General features: G+C 44.6%; 1 protein-coding gene across 1 annotated transcript in view; it reads left to right on the top strand.

Moving 5' to 3' along the window:
* Positions 1-1,595, top strand: part of ZNF423 (zinc finger protein 423) — a 238,074-nt gene extending 236,479 nt beyond the window's left edge. Inside the window, 1 exon segment of the mRNA XM_044270612.1 lies at positions 904-1,595. Coding sequence (XP_044126547.1) covers positions 904-933 — 30 coding nt within the window. The 3' untranslated portion in view covers positions 934-1,595.
* Positions 1,596-25,785: the final 24,190 nt, after the last annotated feature.

Here is a 25,785-nt window from a genome sequence, read left to right as displayed (position 1 = left end):
CCTGTAGGCCCCCTGATCCTTGTATACATTATTTTAAAAAATCCTTGTATACATTGTATAACAATCCTTGTATACTGTAGTTGTATGTTTTATAAAAATCCTTGTATACACTGTATATAAATGATTGTATACTTGTATACATTGTAAAAACAAAAATCCTTGTATACGTTGTATATAAATTATTGTATACATTGTAAAAATATCCTTGCTTACTTTGTATAAAAGTTCCTGTAAACTTGCACACATTGTATTTGCCAGGCTGAGGCTAGTGTCCTGCGCCAGTCACATAAGGCCTGTGTCTCTCCACCGTACATGCCCGGGTACCGGCTCTGGCACTGAAAAGGTTATCACCAAAATGAACATGTGTTGCTGTAAAGCAGTCTGGAATTCAGCTGGATCTGCTCAGGCATTTCTAGGGTTGTAAACACTCGTCTCTGCCAATTTCTTTTCTCCTGGCAAAGCAACGCTCTCTCTCCAGTTGTTGCAGAGAACAAAGGATACAATACGGCAAACGGCCTGAAGGTGATGGGAAGGGATATTTTTTTATTTTTTTTAAAGAAAAAAAAAATCCCCCAGGGTAGACTTTCTCCCTTTCCCGTTGCTACTTATTTCTCTTCTCCTCTCTGCATGGATTGTAATCCTGGTGGCAGCACGAGGCTGGTACAAGGGGGGAAAGAAAATGTGATGTGTGTTCATGTCAGCGTCAGTACAAAGAAGTCTGTGTCATATTGGCAGCCATTCCTTACCAGCTTTATTTTCCTTCATTTTTGTCTTCTTTTTTTTTTTGTGATAAATGAGAGGCTTTTATGTGGAGCTCTTCATAAATGGTACTGAGTAGGAGGGTATGGGCACGCTTTCTATTATTGCGCCCCTCATGCATTTCTCCTTTCTTCGTCTCTTTAGAACCACACGTTGAGCCAGCACGCACAGTGAGCCGGTGGCACTACAGGACTTCTCTCCGCAGAAGACTTGACGGAGGCGCAGTGGGGAAAACCATTTGAACATTACATCCAATCAAAGTGTCATTTGCAACCCAGATGTAAAACTCTAATGATTTGGCCATGAGGCGCTGCTATTATAAGCAGCTGGAAATGAATATTAATGGGAGAGATTAAAAGTATTTCATGCGCAGTATTTTTATTGTCCTGCTTCTTACTAGTGTTCTTTAGAGCTTCTGCTTCTGACTGAATTTATAGTGTTAGAATAATCAGTTCCGATGTTGTCGTCTTTTTGTTGCTTCTTGTATTATATTGATAGTTCAGAGCTTGAAGTGTTATTATTTTTATTTTGACTTTTTTCCGTTTTTTTCCCTGCATCATTTAATTGCAATTTTTTTTTATATATATATATTTTTTATTTTTTTTGTTGTGCGTTTTGTGATGTGATGGATCGGCAGCTGTCTATTCCATTTTTATGACTTGATTATTTTTTTTTTTTACTTAAAGATTAAAAAAATAAATAAATTTAAAGCTTTGATTGGATTTTTCAGTTCACAGAGGACGGTCTATTGAATATATCAGCAACTGGATGGTCTGCTTTTTAAATGTGACTTTATCTGATTTGCAATAACTAAAGTACAGTTCAATAAAGGGAAATAATTTTAAAATCCAAGCGTCAGGTATTTGTCTCTTTCTGATAATTTTTATGCAATGTGTACATAGGTATGGAAAAAAAACTGCCATAGCATTAAAGGGAACCTGTCCTACTGACGGGCAGCATGTCATAGCAGATTGATGTATAGTTTTATAGGAAAAGATTGAGTATAACCTGTATTTTATTCCTTTATATCTCTGCTCATTCTTGGCTTTGGTCAAGGAGGTGGTTCTATCAGTGACTGACAACCCTTCTCCTATGGGCTCATGCACACAAATGTTTTTTGCGTTCCGTATATGGGCCATATTTTGATTCCGTATACGGAACCATTCATTTTGATAGGTCGCAAAAGATGCGGACAGCACTCTGTGTGCTGTCCGCATCCGTTGCTCCGTTCCGTGGCCCCGGAAAAATGATGAGGCATGTCCTATTCTTGTCCGGTTTGCGGACAAGAATAGGCATTTCTATAATGGGCCTCCTGTTCCATTCCGCAAATTGCGGAAGGCACACGGGCAGCATCTGTTTTTTGCGGATCCGCAATTTGCGGACCGCAAACAACGCCACGGTCGTGTGCATGAGCCCTATGACTGAGCATATAGAGAGAGCTGTCAATCACTGATAGAACGGCCTCCTTGAAGTACAAGTTATGCAGAACCTTTTTCATATAAAGCTATATAGCAATCTGCTCAGCTCCTCCTGCTCTATAATATGCTTTACCGCATTTTCATGGTGATATGTTCCCTTGAAAACAACTGACAGTGAAGTGAACAGCATTTATTATCTTGTGTCATTGACATTCATCAAGGGGTTGGAAAACTTTAGGCAGCAAGCAAGCAGTTAGTTGTTGGAGGTGTTAGCGGAAGCAAGAAAAATGGGCAAGCGAAAGGATCTGAGCAACACGGGCCATATTGTGATGTCTAGAATATAGAACCTCTCCAAAACAGCAGGACATGCAGGGTGTTCCGAATATGCAGTGGCTAGTACCTACCAGAAGGGATCCAACAGGTAAACTGCCATGGGCTCCTAAGGCTCAATGGTGACCATGGGGAGGGAAGCTAGCCTATCTGGTTTGATCCCACAAAAAAGCTACTGTAATGATGATCACCTTCAGAGGTATTCTGGAGATCGTGCCTTGATGGGTCAGTTATGTTTTGGGGACACAAAGGGACTTACACAATATTAGGCAGGTTGTTTTAATTGATATATTCTGTGTTATAAGCCTTAAAAATTAAAGGGGTTGTCTCACAACTGATGCTTCAATCACTTGAGTACTGCTTCTGCAACTGAAGTTCTGGACTGCCATACATTTCTCATACAGCAGCAATGTACAGGGTGGGCCATTTATATGGATACACCTTAATAAAATGGGAATGGTTGGTGATATTAACTTCCTGTTTGTGGCACATTAGTATATGTGAGGGGGGGAAACATTTCAAGATGGGTGGTGACCATGGCGGCCATTTTGAAGTCGGCCATTTTGAATCCAACTTTTGTTTTTTTAATGGGAAGAGGGTCATGTGACACATCAAACTTATTGGGAATTTCACAAGAAAAACAATGGTGTGCTTGGTTGTAACGTAACTTTATTCTTTCATGAGTTATTTACAAGTTTCTGACCACTTATAAAAAGTGTTCAATGTGCTGCCCATTGTGTTGGATTGTCAATGCAACCCTCTTCTCCCACTCTTCACGCACTGATAGCAACACCGCAGGAGAAATGCTAGCACAGGCTTCCAGTATCCGTAGTTTCAGGTGCTGCACATCTCGTATCTTCACAGCATATGCAGCACCTGAAACTACGGATACTGGAAGCCTGTGCTAGCATTTCTCCTGCGGTGTTGCTATCAGTGTGTGAAGAGTGGGAGAAGAGGGTTGCATTGACAATCCAACACAATGGGCAGCACATTGAACACTTTTTTTAAGTGGTCAGAAACTTGTAAATAACTCATGAAAGAATAAGGTTACCTTAAAACCAAGCACACCAATGTTTTTCTTGTGAAATTCACATGACCCTCTTCCTATTGAAAAAACAAAAGTTGGATTCAAAATGGCCGCCATGGTCACCACCCATCTTGAAAAGTTTCCCCCCTCACATATACTAATGTGCCACAAACAGGAAGTTAATATCACCAACCATTCCCATTTTATTAAGGTGTATCCATATAAATGGCCCACCCTGTATATTTACACAGTGGCCATTCAGTTGTGCTCCCAATGCATCCAATGTTTAAAAACAAAAAAAGTTGTAAAAACTTTTTAAAAAACAAGTGTTTTTATTGACTGGCACATGCATAAAAAAGTTTCATTGGTGTCGCATACACAGCACATTTAGAGGTAAAGACCCCTTCTTCAGGTCAGAAAAAGGACGTGTACTGTGCACAGCAATCACTACATATGTAGACCTGTATTGAAAAACGTGACCCTAACAAATTCAGCATTCATGAGAATAAAGCTACAATTCACACTGGATCAGACAATTAGACTAAGCCCTCTTCTACACTAGCGTTGTTGATATCTGTTGTTTTGTTCTGTTATAGTTTACAGGTTCTTCTGGGTTCACAAGTTCAATGTCCATAAATACAGATAAGTTGGCACGTAAGTCGGGTACTAAAATCTTAAAGGAACACTCCAAGAACAAACCTGTGCACTGTGTCATGCATAGTGCAGGGTCTGCTGGGGTGGTGCAGAACATGGACATTTGAAGAACACCAAAGATAGAAGTCATACACTGTCCACTAAGGCCCCCGATAGGGGTGGTTAAAGCAGGAAGTTGGTGGTGTAGCTCCAGCCAATAGAAGCAGAGCAGAAAGTGATGTCATAGAGGGAGGAATCTTATTGGCTACTTCACCTGTACAGCCCAGCACCATGCAGCTATTCTGTTTTTGTAGTGTTGTGGCTGGACTATTTTGGGCTTCAAAGGGGTTGTCTGTGACAAACACTTATCTTCTATCCACAGGATAGAAGATGTGTCTGATCGTCGGGGATCCTAGAGCTGGGGCCTGCACCAATGTCAAGAACAGAAGTTAAAGGATGTTCTTCGGCAATTATTTAAAATGACCACAAGCAACCTGTCCTAGAATATGAGCAGGACTGGGGTATGTACCCCAAAAAGGCACCAATGAAAACTATAAGTCACCCGACAAAAAATAAGACCTGGTAAGCTCCTTTAGGGTCCATTCACACGTCCGTGGTGTATTGCGGATCTGCAATACACCCGGCCGACACCCCCCATAGAACTGCCTATTCTTGTCTGCAATAGCGGACAAGAATAGGACGTTATATTTTTTTGTGGAGCCGCGGCCCGGACGTTCAGGGCCGCGCTCCGTAAATGCGGATGCAGAGAGCACATAGTGTGCTCTCCACATCCATTCCTGCCCCATTAAAAATGAATGGGTCCGCACCCGTTCCCGATATTGCGGAACGGATGCGGATGTGTGAATGGACCCTTGATGGGGAAAAATAAAAATGTTGAGAATCTTTAATTGCGGCAACACAAAAACTAGTTTCAAAATATTTTATTTTTTTTCAAAAATCTAAAAATGCTTAAATTTTTTTGTTATGGTCATAATTATGACTACCTTCTCTTTTTATGAATCGGTGACCTAAACTGTAGAGCATATTTGACATGGCTGCAGCAGTGCTTTATGAAATAGTAAAATATTTTTTCTCTAAAAACATTTGGGGACATTCACGAATGCTTTTACGCCTATTGCGACGTAAAAAAGGCAGCAAATTATGACATGTGTCATATTTGCACCTTAATTTGCAACCTTTTAAGCTTCTTGCCACAAAAAGGAGGCAGGGCTTGGTGTACTCTGTCGGATTTACTAGAACTGAAGCCAGAAAGTGGTGTAAGTTATAGCTCAAGTCTGTGCCAGCTCCTTGCTGGAGTAGAATTGAGTTTCTGCTGCACAGCAGAGCAGAGATGCGCCTCATTTATTAAAAGGCATCTGTTTCGTAATAAATTAGACGCATCTTACTTCGGCACATGGAGATCAAGGCTGGCTTATGGGAACGCCAGTCTTGATAAATCTCCTCCATTGTCATTTCAAATAGAAATAAATATATTGTTAGCATTCAATACAGCAGACTGGCACTGAGTGCTATCATTTTTCCAGCACATACCACAGATGCTTGATTTAAAAACAAGTCAGCACCTTAAACTCTTTGCAATGCCCCTCAAGCCAGTCCTGCACAATTATTGCAGTCTGACAGGTGCCTTAGCCTGCTGAAAGAGGCCACTGCCATCCAAAGAAGAAAACATGACTCGTCAGACCAAGCCAAGTTCTTCCATTGCTCCATGATCCAGTTTTGATGCATTTGTCTCAATTGTAGGCTCTTTTGTGGTAGACGGGGTCAGCATGGGCACACCTTTCTATCTTCACAAATCTGAGGACTTTGCAGTCACATGCACAGAAATGTATGATGTACTGTCTGTTCTGACACCTATCATGGCCAGCATGACTATTTTCAGCAATTTGTGCTATAGTAGGGTGAGACGTAGCTCCCTACACACCTCAATGAGCCTTGGGGAACCATGACCCTGTCGACTGTTCACCAAATATCATTCCTTGGACCACTCTTGGTAGATACTAACAGATGAATACTGGGAACACCCAACAAGACCTGTACTTTGGGGACACTGATTGAGTCACTGATTCTAGTCATTACAATTTTCCCCTTGTCAAAGTGGCTCAGATCCTTATGCTTGCCCATTTTTCCTGCTCCCAAAACATCAACCTAAAAGGGACTCTGTCGCCTCATAGTTTGAAATGTAGCCTTCCAAATGTGCGCTTGTTGGCATATTTCAATGCTCTTGGTCCTATCTTTATAAGTGTCCTCATCTGAAGAAATTAAGCATTTTAAGTTTATACTGATGAGCCTTTGGGTACAACGAGGTCATTGCCCATGCACCTCGTTGCACATGAGGCTCCACTCATCTTGCTTCCAGGCAATGCTCCCAGTCCCACCACTTTGACTGGCAAGGCCAGACAGTGAAGATGTTCTCATGCCTGGCCCTTAAGTCCTGCAGCAGCGCATACCACACACTCTCACCGTACAAGGATAGAAATTGCTGGGCAGCATTTAGTCTTCCTGGTGATGTTCATCCCAGTACTGCACATGCGCCAAATGTGCTGGCACGAGATTTCGGGATTAGGCGTGAGAACATCTTCGCTGTCAGGCCCTGTCAGTCAAAGTGGTGAGGGAGTGACCTGGCAACAAGGTAAGAGGAGCCTCGGGGACAACGGCAACGCCCCTGTTGCACCCAGAGACTCATTAGCATGTACTTAAAGCTCTAATTTCTCCAGATTGGGAGTACTTATAAAGATGGGACCAAGAGCATTGAAATATGCTGACAAGCACACATCTGGACATGGGGAAGGTTAAAATTCATGGAAATGATAGGGTGGCTCACCCCCTATGACTATGAATAGGTGCTTGAACCTGAAATTGAATCACCCTATTCAATACATACACACAAGACGAATTGATCTTATTAGGTAAGCACTCTAACCACCATGGAGCAGGCACACTATTTAATGTAGATAATACAGGGTATGTTACGAAAATAATAAAATGCAACACTAAAATGTATAAAACACTAAAACACAATATAAAACTTGCTAGGAATAAGGTGCAAAAAATAATTCCTATCGCAATAAATGAACCAGTTGATGTCCTTATTGATACATCTGGTGTTGACGCTGTATCGCTGGCAACCTGTATGCTTTAATGTAGCGTTGCATCCAAAAAGTCACAAGTGGCAGTTTTGTTACCGCACTATATTGCTATTATGCAGATAAATAGTGGTTAACCACTGAGGAAGAGGTTAGCAAGACCTCGAAACGCGTCTGGTGCTGGATACTGATGCTCTGAAAGATTCCACAAGTAACTGAAGCATGGCCATGCGATTTTAACTCTACGATTATTTAGGGAGACGATCCTTCAGTAATTTGAAAAGTAAAGACAAGAAGCGACCTGAATCCGTGAACTTGCACTCCAACTCTCGCGAGAACTGTGTACAGAGCGGGACATAGAGGCAGTTCAGGCAACTGCAGGAAAGTCTTACCGGAACACAGGTACTAATCACACCTGAGCGCACACCAGCCAGTGTGAAGACCACATACCATCAGGTGGGGTGAGTGCTCAGTGAGCAACTATTTATCCGCATAATAGCAATATAGTGCGGTAACAAAACTGCCACTTGTGACTTTTTTGGATGCAACGCTACATCAAAGTGTACAGGTCGCCAGCAATACAGCGTCAACACCAGATGTATCAATAAGGACATCAACTGGTTCATTTATTGTGATAGGAATTCTTTTTTGCACCTTATTCCTAGCAAGTTTTATATTGTGTTTTTGTGTTTTATACATTTTATTATTTTCGTAACATACCCTGTATTATCTACATTAAATAGTGTGCCTGCTCCATGGTGATTAGAGTGCTTACCTAATAAGATCAATTCATCTAGTGTGTATGTATTAAAATTCATGGTATGTGGTGAGAGATTTCCTTTAAGAACTACAGGGGTCATTTATAAAGACTGGTGTTTTAGACCCCGGTCTTAATAACCCCTACAGCTGATAGCGGATACACCAGAGTTCTGTAGAAAATGGTAAATGAGACAGGTCTGCAGGCACATCCATTTCCCGCCCACTTCTAATATAGGCGTATTTCTGGTTAGTAAATGACCCCCTAACTGTTCACTTTCTGCCTTAAATATCCTACCTAATATATACATATATATATACAGGGCCGGACTGGCCATAGGGCAGACCGGGCATTTGCCCGGTGGGCCGGGCCGAACACAATCAGCCGTTTTTTTTTTTATTATTGTGGCAGGCAGCAGCCGGGCAGGAGTGGAGATGAGCGCTTCCCAGTGGCGGCCGCATACCTATCAGGGAAGCAGCTGCTTCGGGGCCCGAGAGCAGTCGCTGTACTTTGTCACCCCGGGCCCGTCAGAGCAGCTGACTTCTCCTGCACTTGCACTCTTTGCTCTGCCTCTCCAACTCCTCAGTTCGGCCCGATGTGGGCGGAGCTATCATAGCCCCGCCCCTTTTCTACCCGCGAAGCGATTCCTGCAGCCTGACGTTACCTTCCCTGCCCAGCAGCATGCTGAACATCAGTTGGATTGTCACCAGTTAACTGCACCAGTGATGTGAGTGTCAGGGGAACTTGGGTTATATTCAGCTTTCCCAGACTGTGCACATGTGACATGCAGTACAGTAGGAAAGCTGGGTGAATTATATCTTGAATTGTCATCCAGCTTCCCTGCTATCCTGCATGGCACAAGTGCAGAGGCATTAGAGTATGGGGGAGAGGCACAGAAGGAAAGCTGGGTGTCTGTCTATATATGTGTATTGTATATGTGTGCGTCCATGTATGTGGAGAGTGTGTGCGCGTCCATGTATGTGGAGAGCGCTTCCATGTATGTGGAGAGTGCGTGTATGACTGCGTCCTTGTATGTGGAGACTGCGTCCATGTATGTGGAGAGTGCGTGTATGAGTGCGTCCATGTATGTGGAGAGTGCGTGTATGACTGCGTCCTTGTATGTGGAGACTGCGTCCATGTATGTGGAGAATGCGTGTATGAGTGCGTCCATGTATGTGGAGAGTGCGTGTATGACTGCGTCCTTGTATGTGGAGACTGCATCCATGTATGTGGAGAGTGCGTGTATGAGTGCGTCCATGTATGTGGAGAGTGCGTGTATGAGTGCGTCCATGTATGTGGAGAGTGCGTGTATGTGTGCGTCCAGTGTGTATGACTGCGTCCATGTATGTGGAGAGTGCGTGTCTGACTGCGTCCATGTATGTGGAGACTGCGTCCATGTATGTGGAGAGTGCGTGTATGACTGCGTCCTTGTATGTGGAGACTGCGTCCATGTATGTGGAGAGTGTGTGTATGACTGCGTCCATGTATGTGGTGAGTGTGTGTATGACTGCGTCCATGTATGTGGAGAGTGCGTGTATGACTGCGTCCATGTATGTGGAGAGTGCGTGTATGACTGCGTCCATGTATGTGGAGAGTGCGTGTATGACTGCGTCCATGTATGTGGAGAGTGCGTGTATGACTGCGTCCATGTATGTGGAGAGTGCGTGTATGACTGCGTCCTTGTATGTGGAGACTGCGTCCATGTATGTGGAGAGTGTGTGTATGACTGCGTCCATGTATGTGGTGAGTGTGTGTATGACTGCGTCCATGTATGTGGAGAGTGCGTGTATGACTGCGTCCATGTATGTGGAGAGTGCGTGTATGACTGCGTCCATGTATGTGGAGAGTGCGTGTATGACTGCGTCCATGTATGTGGAGAGTGCGTGTATGACTGCGTCCATGTATGTGGAGAGTGAGTGTATGACTGCGTCCATGTATGTGGAGAGTGCGTGTATGACTGCGTCCATGTATGTGGAGACTGCATTCATGTATGTGGAGAGTGCGTGTATGACTGCGTCCTTGTATGTGGAGACTGCGTCCATGTATGTGGAGAGTGCGTGTATGACTGCGTCCATGTATGTGGAGAGTGAGTGTATGACTGCGTCCATGTATGTGGAGAGTGCGTGTATGACTGCGTCCATGTATGTGGAGACTGCATTCATGTATGTGGAGAGTGCGTGTATGACTGCGTCCTTGTATGTGGAGACTGCGTCCATGTATGTGGAGAGTGCGTGTATGACTGCGTCCATGTATGTGGAGACTGCATTCATGTATGTGGAGAGTGCGTGTATGACTGCGTCCTTGTATGTGGAGACTGCGTCCATGTATGTGGAGAGTGTGTGTATGACTGCGTCCATGTATGTGGAGAGTGTGTCCATGTATGTGGAGAGTGTGTCCATGTATGTGGAGAGTGTGTCCATGTATGTGGAGAGTGCGTCCATGTATGTGGAGAGTGTGTCCATGTATGACTGCACTATGGGGGCATCTACTGGGGGCCCTATATACTGGCACGCATTATAGGTGGGCACTATGGAGAAGTGGGGGACAAGAGCACTATGAGGGCATTATATAGGGGCATTTAATACTGGCACCCATTTTGATGCCACTATGGGGAAGGGAGGAAAGGAGCATTATGGGGGTATCTATGTGGGGCATTTTATAGTGCCACATTATGGAGGGCACTATGGAGACGGGGAAGGAGCACTATGTGGGCATCTTCTGGGGGGACTATATAGGAGTATTTTATACAGGCACAAATTATAAGGTCACTATGGGCACCTAAGCTCAACTGGGCACTAAGTGTTTTTTGTAGTGGCACACAGTGCAGGTCATTAGAACACATGAGGGCACTCTGGGGGCATTGGCTATACTGGGGGCACTAAGAGGAGGTGTTTCTTTTTTTACTGCCACACGACTGAGCATTTTTTGTACTGGTGCACATTATAAAGGGGGGGGGGGGTTCTACTGTTACACATTATAAAGATAATTATTACTATCGGGGCATTATGGTGGGCTTTATTACAACTGGGGGACTATGGGAGCATTATTACTTCTGGGACACATTACTGACTTTGGGAGCACCATTACTTTGGGGGCACCTGGCACAGCATCAGCTTAGCACAGTTCTTTTTGCAGTATAGTTTTGGGGAGCACAGCTTCTCAGTATTGGGGGTGCATGATGGGATGTTAATTGGAGGATGATGGAAAAGTAGGAAACTAAGATGTCTGTCAAACTCTGCAGAGACGTGAGATGGCTGAAAGAAGTTATCACGGTGGTCTGGTCTGAATGGAGAAGATGAAGAAAGAGAACATCTACATCAGTGGAGACGTCACTGGATATAAGAGGTATGGGGTGCTGTATGAGGCTACTGTCACATCTGCGATAGTGATCCTGGCGGCTGTTCCAGCTGAGAATTCACTGGATCCGGCACTGCTGGATGCAGACGGAATGCCCGCCAGCCCCATTAACTATAATGGGGTACGGCAGAGATCCGGCCACAATCTGGGAAAAATGCTGAGAATCAGCGGGACATAAACCGCTGCATGCTGTGCTTTGTGTCCAGTCGATTCCTTGCATTTTCTGCCGGATTAGGTGGCCGGATCGTACTAAGACCCCTAATGTCACCTGGGGACCCCCAAAGAACCTTGTGTGTTGGCTGAAGCCTTCCTATCTTACTGGTGGCTGGCCCTGCCTCTCAATTGTGCTTCCGGTTTTGGCTCCGCCCCTAGACTGCAAGGGGGTGGGGCCTGTTGGGGTCATGTGATTGGGCTGCTCAGTCAAAAATGCCCGGGCCTATTTTTTGTCCCAGTCCGGCCCTGTATATATATATATATATATATATACACACACACACACAAGTCCAATATAGAGGCACTTCCAATATAAATGACAGGGTGCCAGGTACCAAGGTCCAATTAGATACATATGCAGGGGCGGATTGGAAACTTAAAGTGGCCCCATGTGGTTGGTGGGTCCAAATTGACAGAAGATGGGCCAAAACGTAGTAGGTGGGGCCTGCAATACTGTAGTGCAGCACAGAATACCGCCTTAGCAGAACCAACCACAGTATTTAACTGTATCACCGTTATGAAGACTGTACTACAGTTGAGTTCAGGAGGGCACCTGTGGCCGTTGAGTATCAGATCATTATGTACCTGGCCTGCGGCCATCAAGAGGGCTTGAATGGCCCCCAGGGCATCGGCCCACTGGGAAATTTCATTGTAGGGTCTATGGCCAATCCACCACTGTATACATGTCTCTGTTTATTACTTCATGTCTATACAATTATATATATATACACAGTATATATATATATATATATATATATATATATATATATATATTGTGAGGGGTAGCTTTCTTTCAGGGGATCATCCTCACAGATACGGCTTCAGGACACCAGGTTTAAGGTCCAAACAGTGCATTTATTGTGGCATACCAGCAAAAGCAGAACAACAAAACAATAAACACTCGCCCGTCCGGGCTCTAACTAATACATTGACGTGCCTGACTCACCTATTAGGTACAGTTCACACCCTGTGACCCTTTCCCAGCCAATGTCCCACAGCCTCCTGGCTGTACACAGCACAGTACACCCACTGTCTCGAATCAAATGTCTCTTGTGGGGGATTTTAAGCTCAGTAGTCCGCCTGACTATGTCCCTGCGACCCTCCCAGGCATCGCTGTATCCCCCGACTCCAGGCTACCACTGAGCCTCATGGCCCCTCAGCCTTGCCTGGCTGAGACCACACTCCTAGAGCCTCCAGGCTTCTGTCCACAGGTAACACACTCCCCCCCTTACTGACACACCGGGAGGTGCTTTATCCCAGCCTACCTCCAGCTGGTCTCACCTGTGGTGGAATAGGGGTGTGGACCACACTATGCACCCCTTCCTTGCCTCTAACCTGTGTGAGATCTGTCACTGTCTCACAATATATATATATACACACATAGTACATACCTACAGTATATTCTAGTTAACAATGTGAGCAGATGCCGCAGTGGAAAGTAGAAATAATTTTCCTTGGGTGAAGTGCATGTGGATTTCTGTATTTTGTAGTATTGGGCATACAGATATTCACTACTTATTGACACAGGTATTTCCATTAACTGTTTCTCTACTTCTGAAGGGTTTATTGTAATCCGGGGCTGATGGCGAATACATTGTACTCGCTGTCTTCCCTCGCTGCAGCTGCAGTATAGCATCAGGAGTCCGTGATCATCACTGTGAATAATTTGTGCCAGCTCCTGGGAAAAGAATCAGTTGGCCAGTTCTGTGATTCAGATCCAGTCCCCAGGCAAGGCTTTTTTTTCTAGTTCATTGGTGCCAGACTTTAAAGTAAAACATAGATATTTTAATATTCAATGCAGACATTACTCTCGTTTTATGCAGAGTCCATGTCTGACCAGGCGACTACATAACACAACCACCTCTTGCTATATGCAGCCAGATGTCCTATTAGGAATAAATCACAGAGCCTTCATAGGGAACAGACACTGTGCAGAAAGCGGGGGCACCCCTTTACTTTGCGGAGTGGAGTCTGCACAAAATATTACTTGGATTTATTATGTAAAAGCACTGCCATTTCTTATATTTGTTCCACCCACTACAACCAATAAAAATCGCATTAGACTCAGGCTACACCACAGATGATGCTACTTTTCTAGGTGGAATAGTAGGGCATTGGCTGTTTGCTTTGTGGCTCTTGATTACAGCTGCAACATTTGACGTCGGTCACTATGGGTAGTACACCTTGTATAGCTTGCATTCCCTGAGACAACTTCCCCACCCTGGAAGTAGTACCTGCCCCAGTAGCTCCATTCTGGAGGTTCACCACTTCATCAGTCCTGCTCCTACACTCTCCAAAGACAAAAATGTAGAACGGCCTTGTGCCAACTATGCCTATGTATTTGGCCCTTCTCAGGGGCAGACTGGGAACTTAAAGTTGCCCTGGAAAAAATACTGAGAGTCGCCCCGTTTTGTAGTCGGGTCCAAATTGATGGAAGGCAGGGCCAGAAATACCATATTGTGGCACCTTATACCAACCCAACAGAGCCAAATACCACAGTCCAACACAAAATACATCCCCAAAAACTTCCACTTGCCAGCCGTTAGGATGGCTCACGGCCACCTGGGCATCGGCCCACCGGGAAATTTCCCTGTCAGGTTTATAATCAATCCGCACCTGGCCCCCTCTAGGAAAACAGGAGCTACTTAGGCCCAGTGACCACTGAGATCTTAAAGAGCTTCTGTCAGCATGATCGATCTCATTTGCATAAATAATACAAGTTTTTTTTATTGGGAACGCTGCAACCAATTTTTACAAGATGGTTATCATTTTACCCAGAAGGATCAACCTGCTGACTGATGCTCTTTAAAGGGACACTTCCATCATTTTCAATCTCTATATTAATAAAAAACCTTTTTCTTTTTGTTTTGTTTTGTTTTTTTTAGATAATTTTCGACTCTTTTTTTATTTCAGCAGTGCTATGCCATTGAAAAAATATATATAAAATTGTCCCTCTGTAGCAGTCAACAAAGAGAGAGAACACTCCTTTATTGATATGGAACCTATTGTCAGTTTACTCCTGCTATGATGGGAAAATGTAATCTGTTAGTGTAATAGTAGATTGTAGAATTGGAATAACAGTATGATAGCTCTGTTGTTGATAGGACTAGATAAAGAAGTCCACAGAAGAGCAGTGCATGTATCAGTGTAGGTGTGTCACGGCTGTTTAAGGGTAACACGAGTATACACAGTAAAAAGAGCTACTGACCGGACCCAAACTAGGGAAGAGAAAGGGTGACCCCTGTCAGACCCTCAACACTCTCCCTATGCTGCTAAAGCACATGCCCGGATCCAAATGGTGGAACGAGGCATGCCCGCGTACCTTAGACTGATGAGCCCTGTAACCCCTACAATAGTGGAAGGGGCACGGCCTCCGATGCCCTGCACAGAATAAGGAGGGAACCGGGGCCACCTCAGATCCAGTCAGGAAATCACCAGGTACATAACAAAGTCTGCACACTTAGCTGATGGAGCTGCAGCCGTAGAGAAGACGGATCCAAGGACCGCTGGCAATATCCGGAGTGCTTGCAGCAGCAGAACACAGGTCCAGAGAACTAGTAGCTAAAGGAGTGAAGATACTCAAGGCAGAGCTACAACTGAAAGGAGAAATATAATCCACGCCCTGCAATAGGAGGAGGGGTGATTTAAAGGCAGAGAAATCAAACGCAGGAGAGACAGCTGAGAGTAAGACCTCATCACAGGGGCGGAGAAACAGAACAGTGAGAAAACCTCCAACCCTAAGTGACATCATCACAGGGGTGGAGACACAGAGCTTTGAGAACGTCTCAAAGCTCTGGTAGTGACAAGGTGATGCTGTAATTGAGTCACTCACCCCCTTCACTCCCTGGTCATAGTGAATGGTCTGACTGAGAGAATCATGCGAGGCCGTCTGCCGTGCTAAAAGTCCAAACAATAGAGGAAGTTAAAGAGCCAGGACAGGAAGTAGAATATGTGGAGTGAGTTAAAAAAAATCTTTCCAGAAAGCATAAACCTGTAAAAAATATTACATCAAATATTTGCATATAAGCTATTAATATGTGATTTTAAAAATGTATGGTACTATCCCTTTAAGTGAGATTAAGAATAGCACAATCTATGTCAAAGTGAGTACAGTTTTGATTTGAGGATTGTGTGTGTCCAGGGCTGGGCAAGATGAAGACTTTCTGAAGCATGACCCTCCAATGAGCAAGAATTAAAAAAGTCTCTGAAAGTGTGAGCTACAAAACATCTCCAAGTAGCACCAACCTAAAACATGGCCTCATGCAGACGAATGTATTTTGTTTCCATGTCCGTTTCCTTTTTTTTTTGCTGATAGGATGCTGGACCCATTTATTTCAATGCGGACAGCACACCGTCTGTCCGCATCCGTATTTCCGTGCCGTAGCCCCTCAAAAAAGATAGAACATGTCCTATTCTTGTCCGTTTTGCAGACAAAGATAGGTATTGTTACAATGGATCCACAAAAATAATGGATGCCAAACTGATGCCATCCGTATTTTTTTTGCATATCCATGTTTTTTTTGCGGACCGCAAAACACATACGGTCGTTTGAATGTAGCCTAAAACGGTTATATGATGAGGATCCTTATAAAATTAACAATTTATTAAAAACAGTTTCCAGTTGATGAATACAAGCAGTACCATATGTGTTTTATGCATTTTTTTTTTCTATTGGAGTCCATGAAAAAACAACAAAGATGAAAAAGGGGCTGACACACAGATGAACAGTCGAAAAAGGGACTGTCAAAAAGTCTGAACAGAGGGAATGGGAATCAATAATAGAAATTATTTATTTTATAAAATAATAATATAATAAATTTATATATAAAATCATATTGTAATAATACATATTTCCGGTGGAGTATTTTCTGTGTATGATATTGCATTAGCTACATGCCGCATGAACCCTGCTATTCTCCTTTTTTATGTTTCTGCCCCGAGACCCGCAGCCGCTGTCTTCCTCATTATCTAATAGCCGTAAGAATGGTAGTAACAAGTTCAGTAAAATTGGCATCTTGGAGGAGAAGTTGATAACGTTATTCTTTCTTAACAAGTGGAGGTTTTATTTTCTACAAACAATCCTGTTTTCCCTATTTAGGATCTGGGAGCCGCTTGTGGGAGACCTTAGCACTGACCTGTGGGGACTATAGCACAGTTTGATACTGCTGTAACAAAAGGTATTGTGGAATAAAAATATGCGCTGTCACTTCATACGTTCTACAAAGTGTGAGCAGTGGAGACCGTACTTAAGGGAGCATTCTCATGGTATATTGATGTATGTCTCAGATTTCTTCTTAGGCTGGTGCTACTCAGTCCTGTAGAACGTCCACCATCGGGAAAAATGTAACTGTTCCTGATGCCGCTGGATGGTTGTAGGGGTTATAATTAGAGATGAGCGAATTTCATATTTTGAAATTCGCTCACACTTCGTTGGTTGGTAAAAGGTGAATTGCGTTATGGATTCCGTTATCACGGCGGGACTCCCCTGCTTAACGGAAACGGGACGGATCCGTTTTGCAGCCCATAGACTTCTATTATGACGGAAAATGAATAATGGAATGCCTCTAAAGGCATCTTCCGTCATAGAATTGTGTTAGGGTCCTTGGTAGCGGAATCCATAACGCAATTCACCTTTTACCAACAAACGAAGTGTGAGCGAATTTCATAAGCGGAAATTCGCTCATCTTTAGTTATAATCTTTATATGATATTATGAAAATTAAAGGGGTTATTCAGGAAATGATAATGATGACCTATCATCAGCTTAGGTCATCATTATCACATCGGTGGCGGTCCAAGTCCTGGCACCCCCATCGGTAGCTCACCGAGCACAGCACCGTATATAGAACAGAGGCTGTGCTTGGTATTGCAGCTACAACTAGGCCATGTGACCGATGTACGGTGACATCACTCGTCTAGGAAGAGGCTGCGACGCAGACGGAGCATCGGCCTCTTCTAACAGCTGATTGGACGGTCGTTGGATCCCGCCGATCTGAGTTTGATGACCAATCCAGAGGGCTTGTCTGAGTGTGTGATCGACTGTGTAATTGGCACCACCGCCGATTAGCTGTATAAAGAGGCAACAGGGCCCCGGTGAACACTACAACCTCCTCGCAGCTTACCAAACACAGCGCCGTACATTGAATAGCAGGTGTGCTTGGCATCACAGCTCAGCCCCATTCACATATATGGGGTTGAGATGCGCCTAGGCCACGTGACTGATGAACGTGACCACGCTAGCCTAGGAAGAGGCCACATCTGTGCAAACAGCTGATCTGTAGGGGTGCAGGGAGTCAGACCCCCACCAATCCTGAGGATAGGTCATCAGTATTAAACAACCCCTATATAACTGTAAGTCCTATTTATGCCGGACACTGCTAAATCTAATTATCTGTTTTTCAGGTAAAAGTCCTTAATTCTTCTATTGTGAACTTATAATGTTACCTTCCTAGAACTAAGACATACCTATGGGGGAGATTTCTCAAAATTGGTGTAAAGGAAAACTGACTTAGTTACCCATAGCAACCAATCAGATTCCATCTTTCATTTTGGATAGCTCCTTTGGAAAATGAAAGGTGGAGTCTGATTGGTTGCTATGGGCAACTACGACAGGTTTTCGTTTTCACCCGTTTTGATAAACCTCCCCCCAAAGAAAAAAAACTGTCCATTTTAATATGGTGTCCTGGGGTCCATAGGTGTTTTGGTTTTAAGACTATTTCCTGGTGGTAGTAGATGTCCTGGTTTAGAGACTGTGGGGGGTCATTTATGAAATAAAATATGTCAGTTTTGTGGCGTAAAAAAGTCGCAAGTGATGGCATTTGCAAAATTTTTGCGATATTTCGTAACCCTCTCCACTTTTCATAGTGGTCTATGTGTAAGTGCTAAAAGTGAGATTAGACCTGGATTATGGCTCATTTACTGTCTGCGACAATTCAAGTCACAAAAGAGTCACAACCTACGCCAGGCAGCTCCCTAGTGTATTTTTTAAGACTAAGACTACTTTCACACTAGCGTTTAAGTTTTCCGGTATTGAGTTCCGTCATAGGGGCTCAATACCGGAAAAAACGCTTCAGTTTTGTCCCCATTCATTGTCAATGGGGACAAAACTGAAATGAACAGAACGGAGTACTCCAAAATGCATTCCGTTCCCTTTAGTTGCGTTCCCAGACCGGAGAGCAAACCGCAGCATGTAGTATTTTGCTTTCCGTCCTGGGATGCGGAGCAAGACGGATACGGCATTACCCCCAATGCAAGTCAATGGGGACAGATCCGTTTTCTCTGATACAATCTGCCACCATAGAAAACGGATCCGTCCCCCAATGACTTTTCAATGGAGTTAATGACGGATCCGTCTTGGCAATGTTAAAGATAATACAACCGGATCCGTTCATAACGGATGCAGACGGTTGTATTATCAGTAACGGAAGCGTTTTTGCAGGACCCTGCTAGTGTGAAAGTACTCTAAGTCATAAAACGCAGTGCCTTGCACCAAATACTGTGTACCATTACATAAATTTAGTCCAACCACACATGATAACCAGACTTAAAAGTGACATGAAAACGATCTCAAATGATAAATGACCCCCTGCGTCTTTGTATCCATGGCATCCTGGTTTAAAGAATGTGTGAATGTGTCCTAGTGCTCAAGAATGTCCTGGTTTAAAGAGTACAGTATGTCGCGCTGTCCGGAGAATGATTCCTGGTTAAATACAATAGTGAACATCCAATGTCTTTTTTTAATTACTTTTGCACAATGATGAAACTCCAATACAATGCAACAATGTGCACACTGCCAATAGAATAAAAATATATACCGTAATTCATCAAACCAGAAATATTTGACAGACACAAAGGCCACGTAAAAAATGCCATCTTGAGATCTTAATACAACATTGGCAAGAGAATGGAGTATCCTACTGTGACTTCACCCACGCATGACTACATCAGGGAAGCCTCCCGCCCATGCGTGATATCAGTAAACTATTTCAAACAAATAAAGTGCAATTTCGCGAAGTGACAAGTGCAAGTGAACATTGCTCATGTAGGAGCCATAATGAAAAAAATGTGAAAAACAGTGCCAATGAACGTTGCCCTACAATATTAAAAACAACAGATAAGAATTGTAAATAAGACAATAGTAATAAATGGGATACAGTATTTATCATTAATTGCCATATTATTTTGCTTTAATTGAGGGAAAAATGACAGTGGGTCTTATAAAGCAAATACTATTTATTAGTATGCAGGAGGAGCGGTGAGTTTAGCACTAGCTGTATTTACCACTCCCTGGTCTTCTTCCGGGCCCCACACTGCACTGTGTCCTGACTGCGTAGAGCATCAGGACGTAGCGCACGTAGGAATGCACTATGAGCTGATGCTGTGCATTGTCAGGTCACTGTGCATCATGAGGACCGCAAAAAGGCTAGGGAGAGGTAAGTGCAGGAAAAGCGTGCTGTCCAGAGCAGATGATGTAAGTTCATTTATTTTATGTCTGATTGAGGGGTCTGATCTGAGATCTAATAAAGATTGGAAGTCTGATTGGTGGGTCTGATCTGAGGTCTGATAAAGTTTGGGGGTCTGATTGGGAGTTTGATATGAGGTCTGATAAAGTTTGGGGGTCTGATTGAAGGTCTAATAAAGATTGTAGGTCTGATTGGGGGACTGATATGAGGACTGATGAAGATTAGGGTTCTAATGAATGGGTGTCGGATCTAAGGTCTGATAAAAATATTTTTTTCTGATTTTCTACCTTTAAAACCTAAGTGTGTCTTATAAAGTGAAAAAACAGTAAATACATAGTGCAAATATATAAAAAAATAATATCTACAATAACAAAAAAAATATTAATACCATAAGCATTCATAAAATATATTAGAATGAAGATGATTAATAACAATATGTAATATGTAGTAATGTAAGTAGTTCCATGATATAAATATCTTTAAAATTAAGAAATCTACATACTGTCATAGCCTTGCATCCATAACTAGTTACCAAAAAATAAACAAAAGACAAATGGGGTCATTTGTCAAACTGGTGCAAACTGGCTTAGTTGCCCATAGAACCAATCAGATTCCACCTTTCATTTTCCAAAGGTGATATAAAAAATGAAAGGTGGAATCTGATTTGTTGCCATAAGCTACTAAGCCAGTTCTACTTTACACCAGTTTGATAAATTACCCCAAAATTCTTTAAAATTCATAAAATAAAAAAAGAGTGTATCTCACTCAAAAAGTGTCACGGACGTTCCCGCGACAGGTGGCAGGAGATCGGTGAGACTGGTAACATGTGGTTTGATCTGACATGTTTTCCGTTTGGAACAAAATGACGTCTGCGTTGTTCTCCCACAATGCTCTGCAGTTTATAGCTTCTGTTTGGACCTTTTGGATAGATTGTGGTTGGATCTCGGCTGAGTTCCTGGTGCTTCCATTGCTCCTTTGAAATTAAGTTCTTTCCTTTACCTTTTGTATTTTGTTTGGGTTCTGTGTGTTGCATTTCCCTATTGTTTGTATTAGGCCTGAAGGAGACCGTCCTTCCTTTTGGAGGAACAGGTAGTCTTGTCCCTGCCATTAGTACCAAGGTCCTATAGAGCTTGATAGGATTTTAGGTATTCCTGCGTATGAACTCACCTACCTTTGGGGTCTGTTCATACTGGTAGTCAGTCAGGATTTTGGCTAGGGTTTTTACTAGGAGGTGTCCATTTTCCTTCCCTAGTTCTCAGGCCTATTCCCTTTTTCCCCCTTCCCTCCTATGCTCGGTGTGGTGTTTCCCTCCCACACCGAAGCGTGACAAAAAGGTTTGAAAACCTTGTTTTGTTTGGCTATGTGGCACAGTTAGAGGTTTTGTCTGGCAAGGCAGATATTTTCCTCCCAGCATGTGTTGCTGGGCTGATTTACAGCCAAGTGAGGTCAAATAACGGAGCGGATTATAAGTCCGGGTTTTGGCAGCACCTGGCTATATCCTTAAATAGGCAGCTGGGCTCAGAAGCGAGGTCTCTGTGTTGGGATCTGGGAGCCCTGTGTCTGGATAAAGGCTTGCTACCTGTTTGGTGCTGCTATCAGCAAGGACTCTTTGAGGCAGAATTGCCGCATGGTGTAAATTAACACCAACACCACAAGGTGACTTTTTGTTTGAATATGACTGCTTGTTTTGTCACTTGCCTAAAGTGTAAATAAAACTGAACTTTTTGATCCAAAGAACTTGTTGTTGCCTCTATACTGCGTCCGCTAATCCTTTCTACCAGAGCGAAACCCCAATTGGTGGAGGATGTGGGCATGAGCAGTGAGGCTGGCGTGATTACCGATATTACAACCAGTGCCCCACGACAAAATGGAGGCTATTGTGAAGGCCCTCATGGAGGCTAATCTGCAGCAGTGAGAGACAAACTTGCAGCAATGCGAGGCTAATAAGCAGCAGCAGGAGACTAATCAGTTGCTACAACACGTGGTGGCTTTGCAGACAGCAGGAGCAACCCCAAGGGTCCACAATGCCCGGAAAGCAGTCTGTGTAAGAGGACACCCACAGACGACATCCAAAACTACCTTGCGATGTACAAGAAAGTGGCCATCAGGGAAAAGCTACTCCGTGACCAGTGGGCTGAGATCGTCGCTCCGTTCCTGGCATCCGATTTACAGCGTGTGCATTTCGAATTGCTGGACGATCAAGCGGCCTACTACCAGAAAGTCAAGGCTGAGATTCTGGCAAGACTGGGGGGTTAATATGTTGGTCTGGGCCCAGCTAGTGCATCAGTGGGGGTTCAACCCGACTGAGCCTGCAAGACCCCAGTATTATAACTTACTTCACCTCTTGCAAAAATGGCTACAGCCTGATGTGCTGAGTTCCACTGCTATGCTGGATCGTATGTTAGCCGATATGTTCTGGAGGGCTTTGCCAAAACCTCCTGGCAATGCCCTTGAGATGGTGGACCTGGTGGAATGCTATAAAGCTACCAGGAATCTAAAGGAGGGTTCTGTCGGGAGGTGGGGTCGGCAAACCCCGGAAATCTCCACCCCAGGCCCGGAGATTTGAGCCAATAAAACCCACCCGGTATGTACCCACTGCAGACCTGGCTCCGATAGTCTTCTGGCAGTGTCAGGAGCCTGGCCATGTAAGGGCTGACTGTTCCCATCGGGTTGAGCCCATGGACACTAACTATGGCTACAGTCAGTCACTATATGCCAGGAGGCTGTGTGCAACAGGTACCCCAGAGTCTCTAGATCATTTATGCCAGGTGGAAGTGGGAGACACTCCGGCGGAGGCTCTGCTGGACTCAGGGAGTCTGGTGACCCTAGTAAGGGCTACCTTGGTGAGTCCCCAGAGTATACTGGCCGGAAAGTCAGGGTGATGTGCATCCACGGAGACTTAAAATACTACCCCTCCACGCTGGTGTCTCTAACTACAGTTGCCGGTGAATGGACCCACAAAGTGGCTGTCGCCACAAATCTACATTATAAACTCATAATAGGAAGAGACTTCCCGGGCTTCCCAGCGCTGTGGCCTGCTATGAGAGTGACTGATACCCATGAGACAGGGGTAACCCTAGCAGAGTGGCCCGGCTTAGCGGGGATATCAGAACCCTGGGAACCTGAGACTGAAGGGCCAGCGGTAGGGGTGACCGCCACTTTGGTGGAAGAGGGGGAGACAACCCCGCTAAGTGTGATGGTGGAAGACGTGGAGGACTTGCCACCTGGTCCTGAATTGGCAGACCTCAATGTCTTCGGGGATAATTTTGGTACCGCCCAACGTCGGGACCCAACCCTATCCCGCGCCTGGGAAAACGTGTTAATAGTAGATAATGAACCACGACAACCTAGGGCAGAGTCAGTGTTTCCATTTTGTGGTTCATCAGGATATGTTATATCGGGTAAACCAACTACTGGGTGAGCCTATCGAACAGTTGGTGGTCCCCAAGGCTTATTGCAAGCTTGTGTTAGATCTAGCCCACCAACACATTCTCTGGGGTCGCCTGGGGCTGCAGAAAACTCAGGATCGTATTCTACAGCGGTTTTACTGGCCCAGCATATTCAAAGAAGTGTAAGAGTTTTGTAAGTCTTGCCCGACCTGCCAGATAACTAGCCCCCAGCCACATTTCCGTAGTCCCCTAGTACCTCTCCTGATTATCGAAGTACTGATTGACCGAATAGCTCATAGGCCCAGTACCAAAGTCCGCCAGAGGGCATCAACACATCTTAGTCATTCTAGACTACGCCACTGGGTACCCGGAGGCGGTGCCACTCCAACATACCTCGGCCAAACTCATAGCTAAGGAATTAATGGAGATGTTTTTCCGAGTAGGACTACCTAAAGAGGTTCTGACCGACCAAGGGACCCCTTTTATGTCCAAGGTGATGCACATAAAACAGCTACGGACGTCCGTTTGCCATCCGCAAACGGATGGTCTGGTAGAAAGGTTTAACTAAACATTAAACAATATGTTGACAATGGTGGTGGCTAAAGATGGGAAAAACTGGGACCTCCTTCTGCCCTTTCTCATGTTCGCAGTGCGAGAGGTACCCCAAGCCATATAGCAGTTCTCGTCCTTCGAACTGCTATATGGCACACACCCTTGCGGTCTCTTGGACGTGGCCAAAGAGGCGTGGGAACAACAACTCACTCCACATAAAAGTGTCACTGAGTACGTTACCCAGATGCAAGATCGGATAGAGACAGTTTTGGCTCTTGTTAGGGAGCATATGGAGGCAGCTTAGCGAGCCCAGAGTTTTTAATCAGGAGGGTCGGTCCGGATCATTAATCCGGTGATCAGGTTTTGGTTCTGGTGCCGACTGTGGACAGTAAATTCCTGGCTAGGTTGCAGGGGCCCTACAAGGTACTCGAGAAAATTGGAGATGTAAACTACAAGGTACACCAGCCAGGGCGGCGAAAGCTGGAGAAGGTTTACCATGTAAATTTACTCAAACTGTGGAAAGATAGGGAAACCTGTACAGAAGACAGCCCACGGCCGGGTTTTCTAGGAGAAGATGTACCGGCCTCTCTGTCTGATGCAAGAGATGCGTCTGCCACAGTGAAAATTGCAGACAGCCTCTCCTCTAAACAGACTCAGGAGGCCAGGGAGTTTGTTAGTCGGAACACGGATGTGTTCTCTGACCTCCCTGGACGCACTTCCATAATCCAACATGACATTGTCACTGAGCCTCAGGCAAAAGTCAGATTAAAACCATACCGGGTACCCGAGGCTCGGTGACAAGCCATATCGGAAGAGGTGCAGCCAATGTTGCAGCTAGACGTCATTGAGGAGTCAAAAAGTGAGTGGGCCAGTCCTATAGTATTGATACCCAAGCCGGACGGGACGTTGCAGTTTTGTAACGACTTCAAAAACTTTACGAGGTTTCCAAATTCGATGCGTATACCATGCCCCGGGTGGATGAGCTCATCGAGAGGTTAGGACAAGCCCGGTATTTTTCTTTTTTGGACCTCACGAAAGGGTACTGGCAGGTGTCCTTAACGGAGGCTGCCAAAGAGAAAACTGCCTTCCTAAAGCCGGAGCGGCTGTATTAATATAAGGTCTTACCATTTGGTTTGCATGGCGCCCCCACCACTTTTCAGCGACTAATGAACATCGTGCTTCGTCCACATCGTCAGTACGCTTCGGCTTACCTGGACGATATTATAATTCACAGTACAGAATGGGAAAGTCACCTACCCAAAGTGCAGGCTGTAGTGGACTCCCTTCGGAAAGCTGGCCTAATGGCTAACCCAAAAAATTAACTATAGGGTTAGAGGAGACTAATGACCTGGCGTATGTGATTGGGCGCGGAGTCATCAAACCCCAAGTGAACAAAATAGAGGGGATACGGAATTAGCCCCGACCTGTCACCACTAGGCAAATAAAGTCATTCCTGGGAATGGTGGGCTATTATATGAGGTTTGTTCCCCACTTTGCTACTCTAGCCGCGCCCTTGACAGGACTCTTGAAGGGACAGAAGTCAATGATCGTTCACTGGGGTGATCGGGCAGAAGAGGCTTTCTTTGCTTTGAAGTCGGCCCTGTGCGGGTCCCCGATTTTGGTGACGCCCAACTTCAAAAGGGAGTTTATAGTACAGACCGATGCCTCCGAAGTAGGCCGTGGTGCTGTACTGTCACAGGAAGTCAACGGGGAGGAGCATCCCATTTGTCTTCCTCAGCAGTAAGCTTACCCCAGCAGAGACCCGGTATAGTAAAGTGGAGAGAG

This window comes from Bufo gargarizans, chromosome 10 (assembly GCF_014858855.1).
Source record: "Bufo gargarizans isolate SCDJY-AF-19 chromosome 10, ASM1485885v1, whole genome shotgun sequence".
In the NCBI taxonomy this organism is placed as follows: domain Eukaryota; kingdom Metazoa; phylum Chordata; class Amphibia; order Anura; family Bufonidae; genus Bufo; species Bufo gargarizans.
The sequence above is the reverse complement of the archived record's forward strand: the minus strand, read 5'-3'. Positions and strand labels throughout refer to the sequence as shown.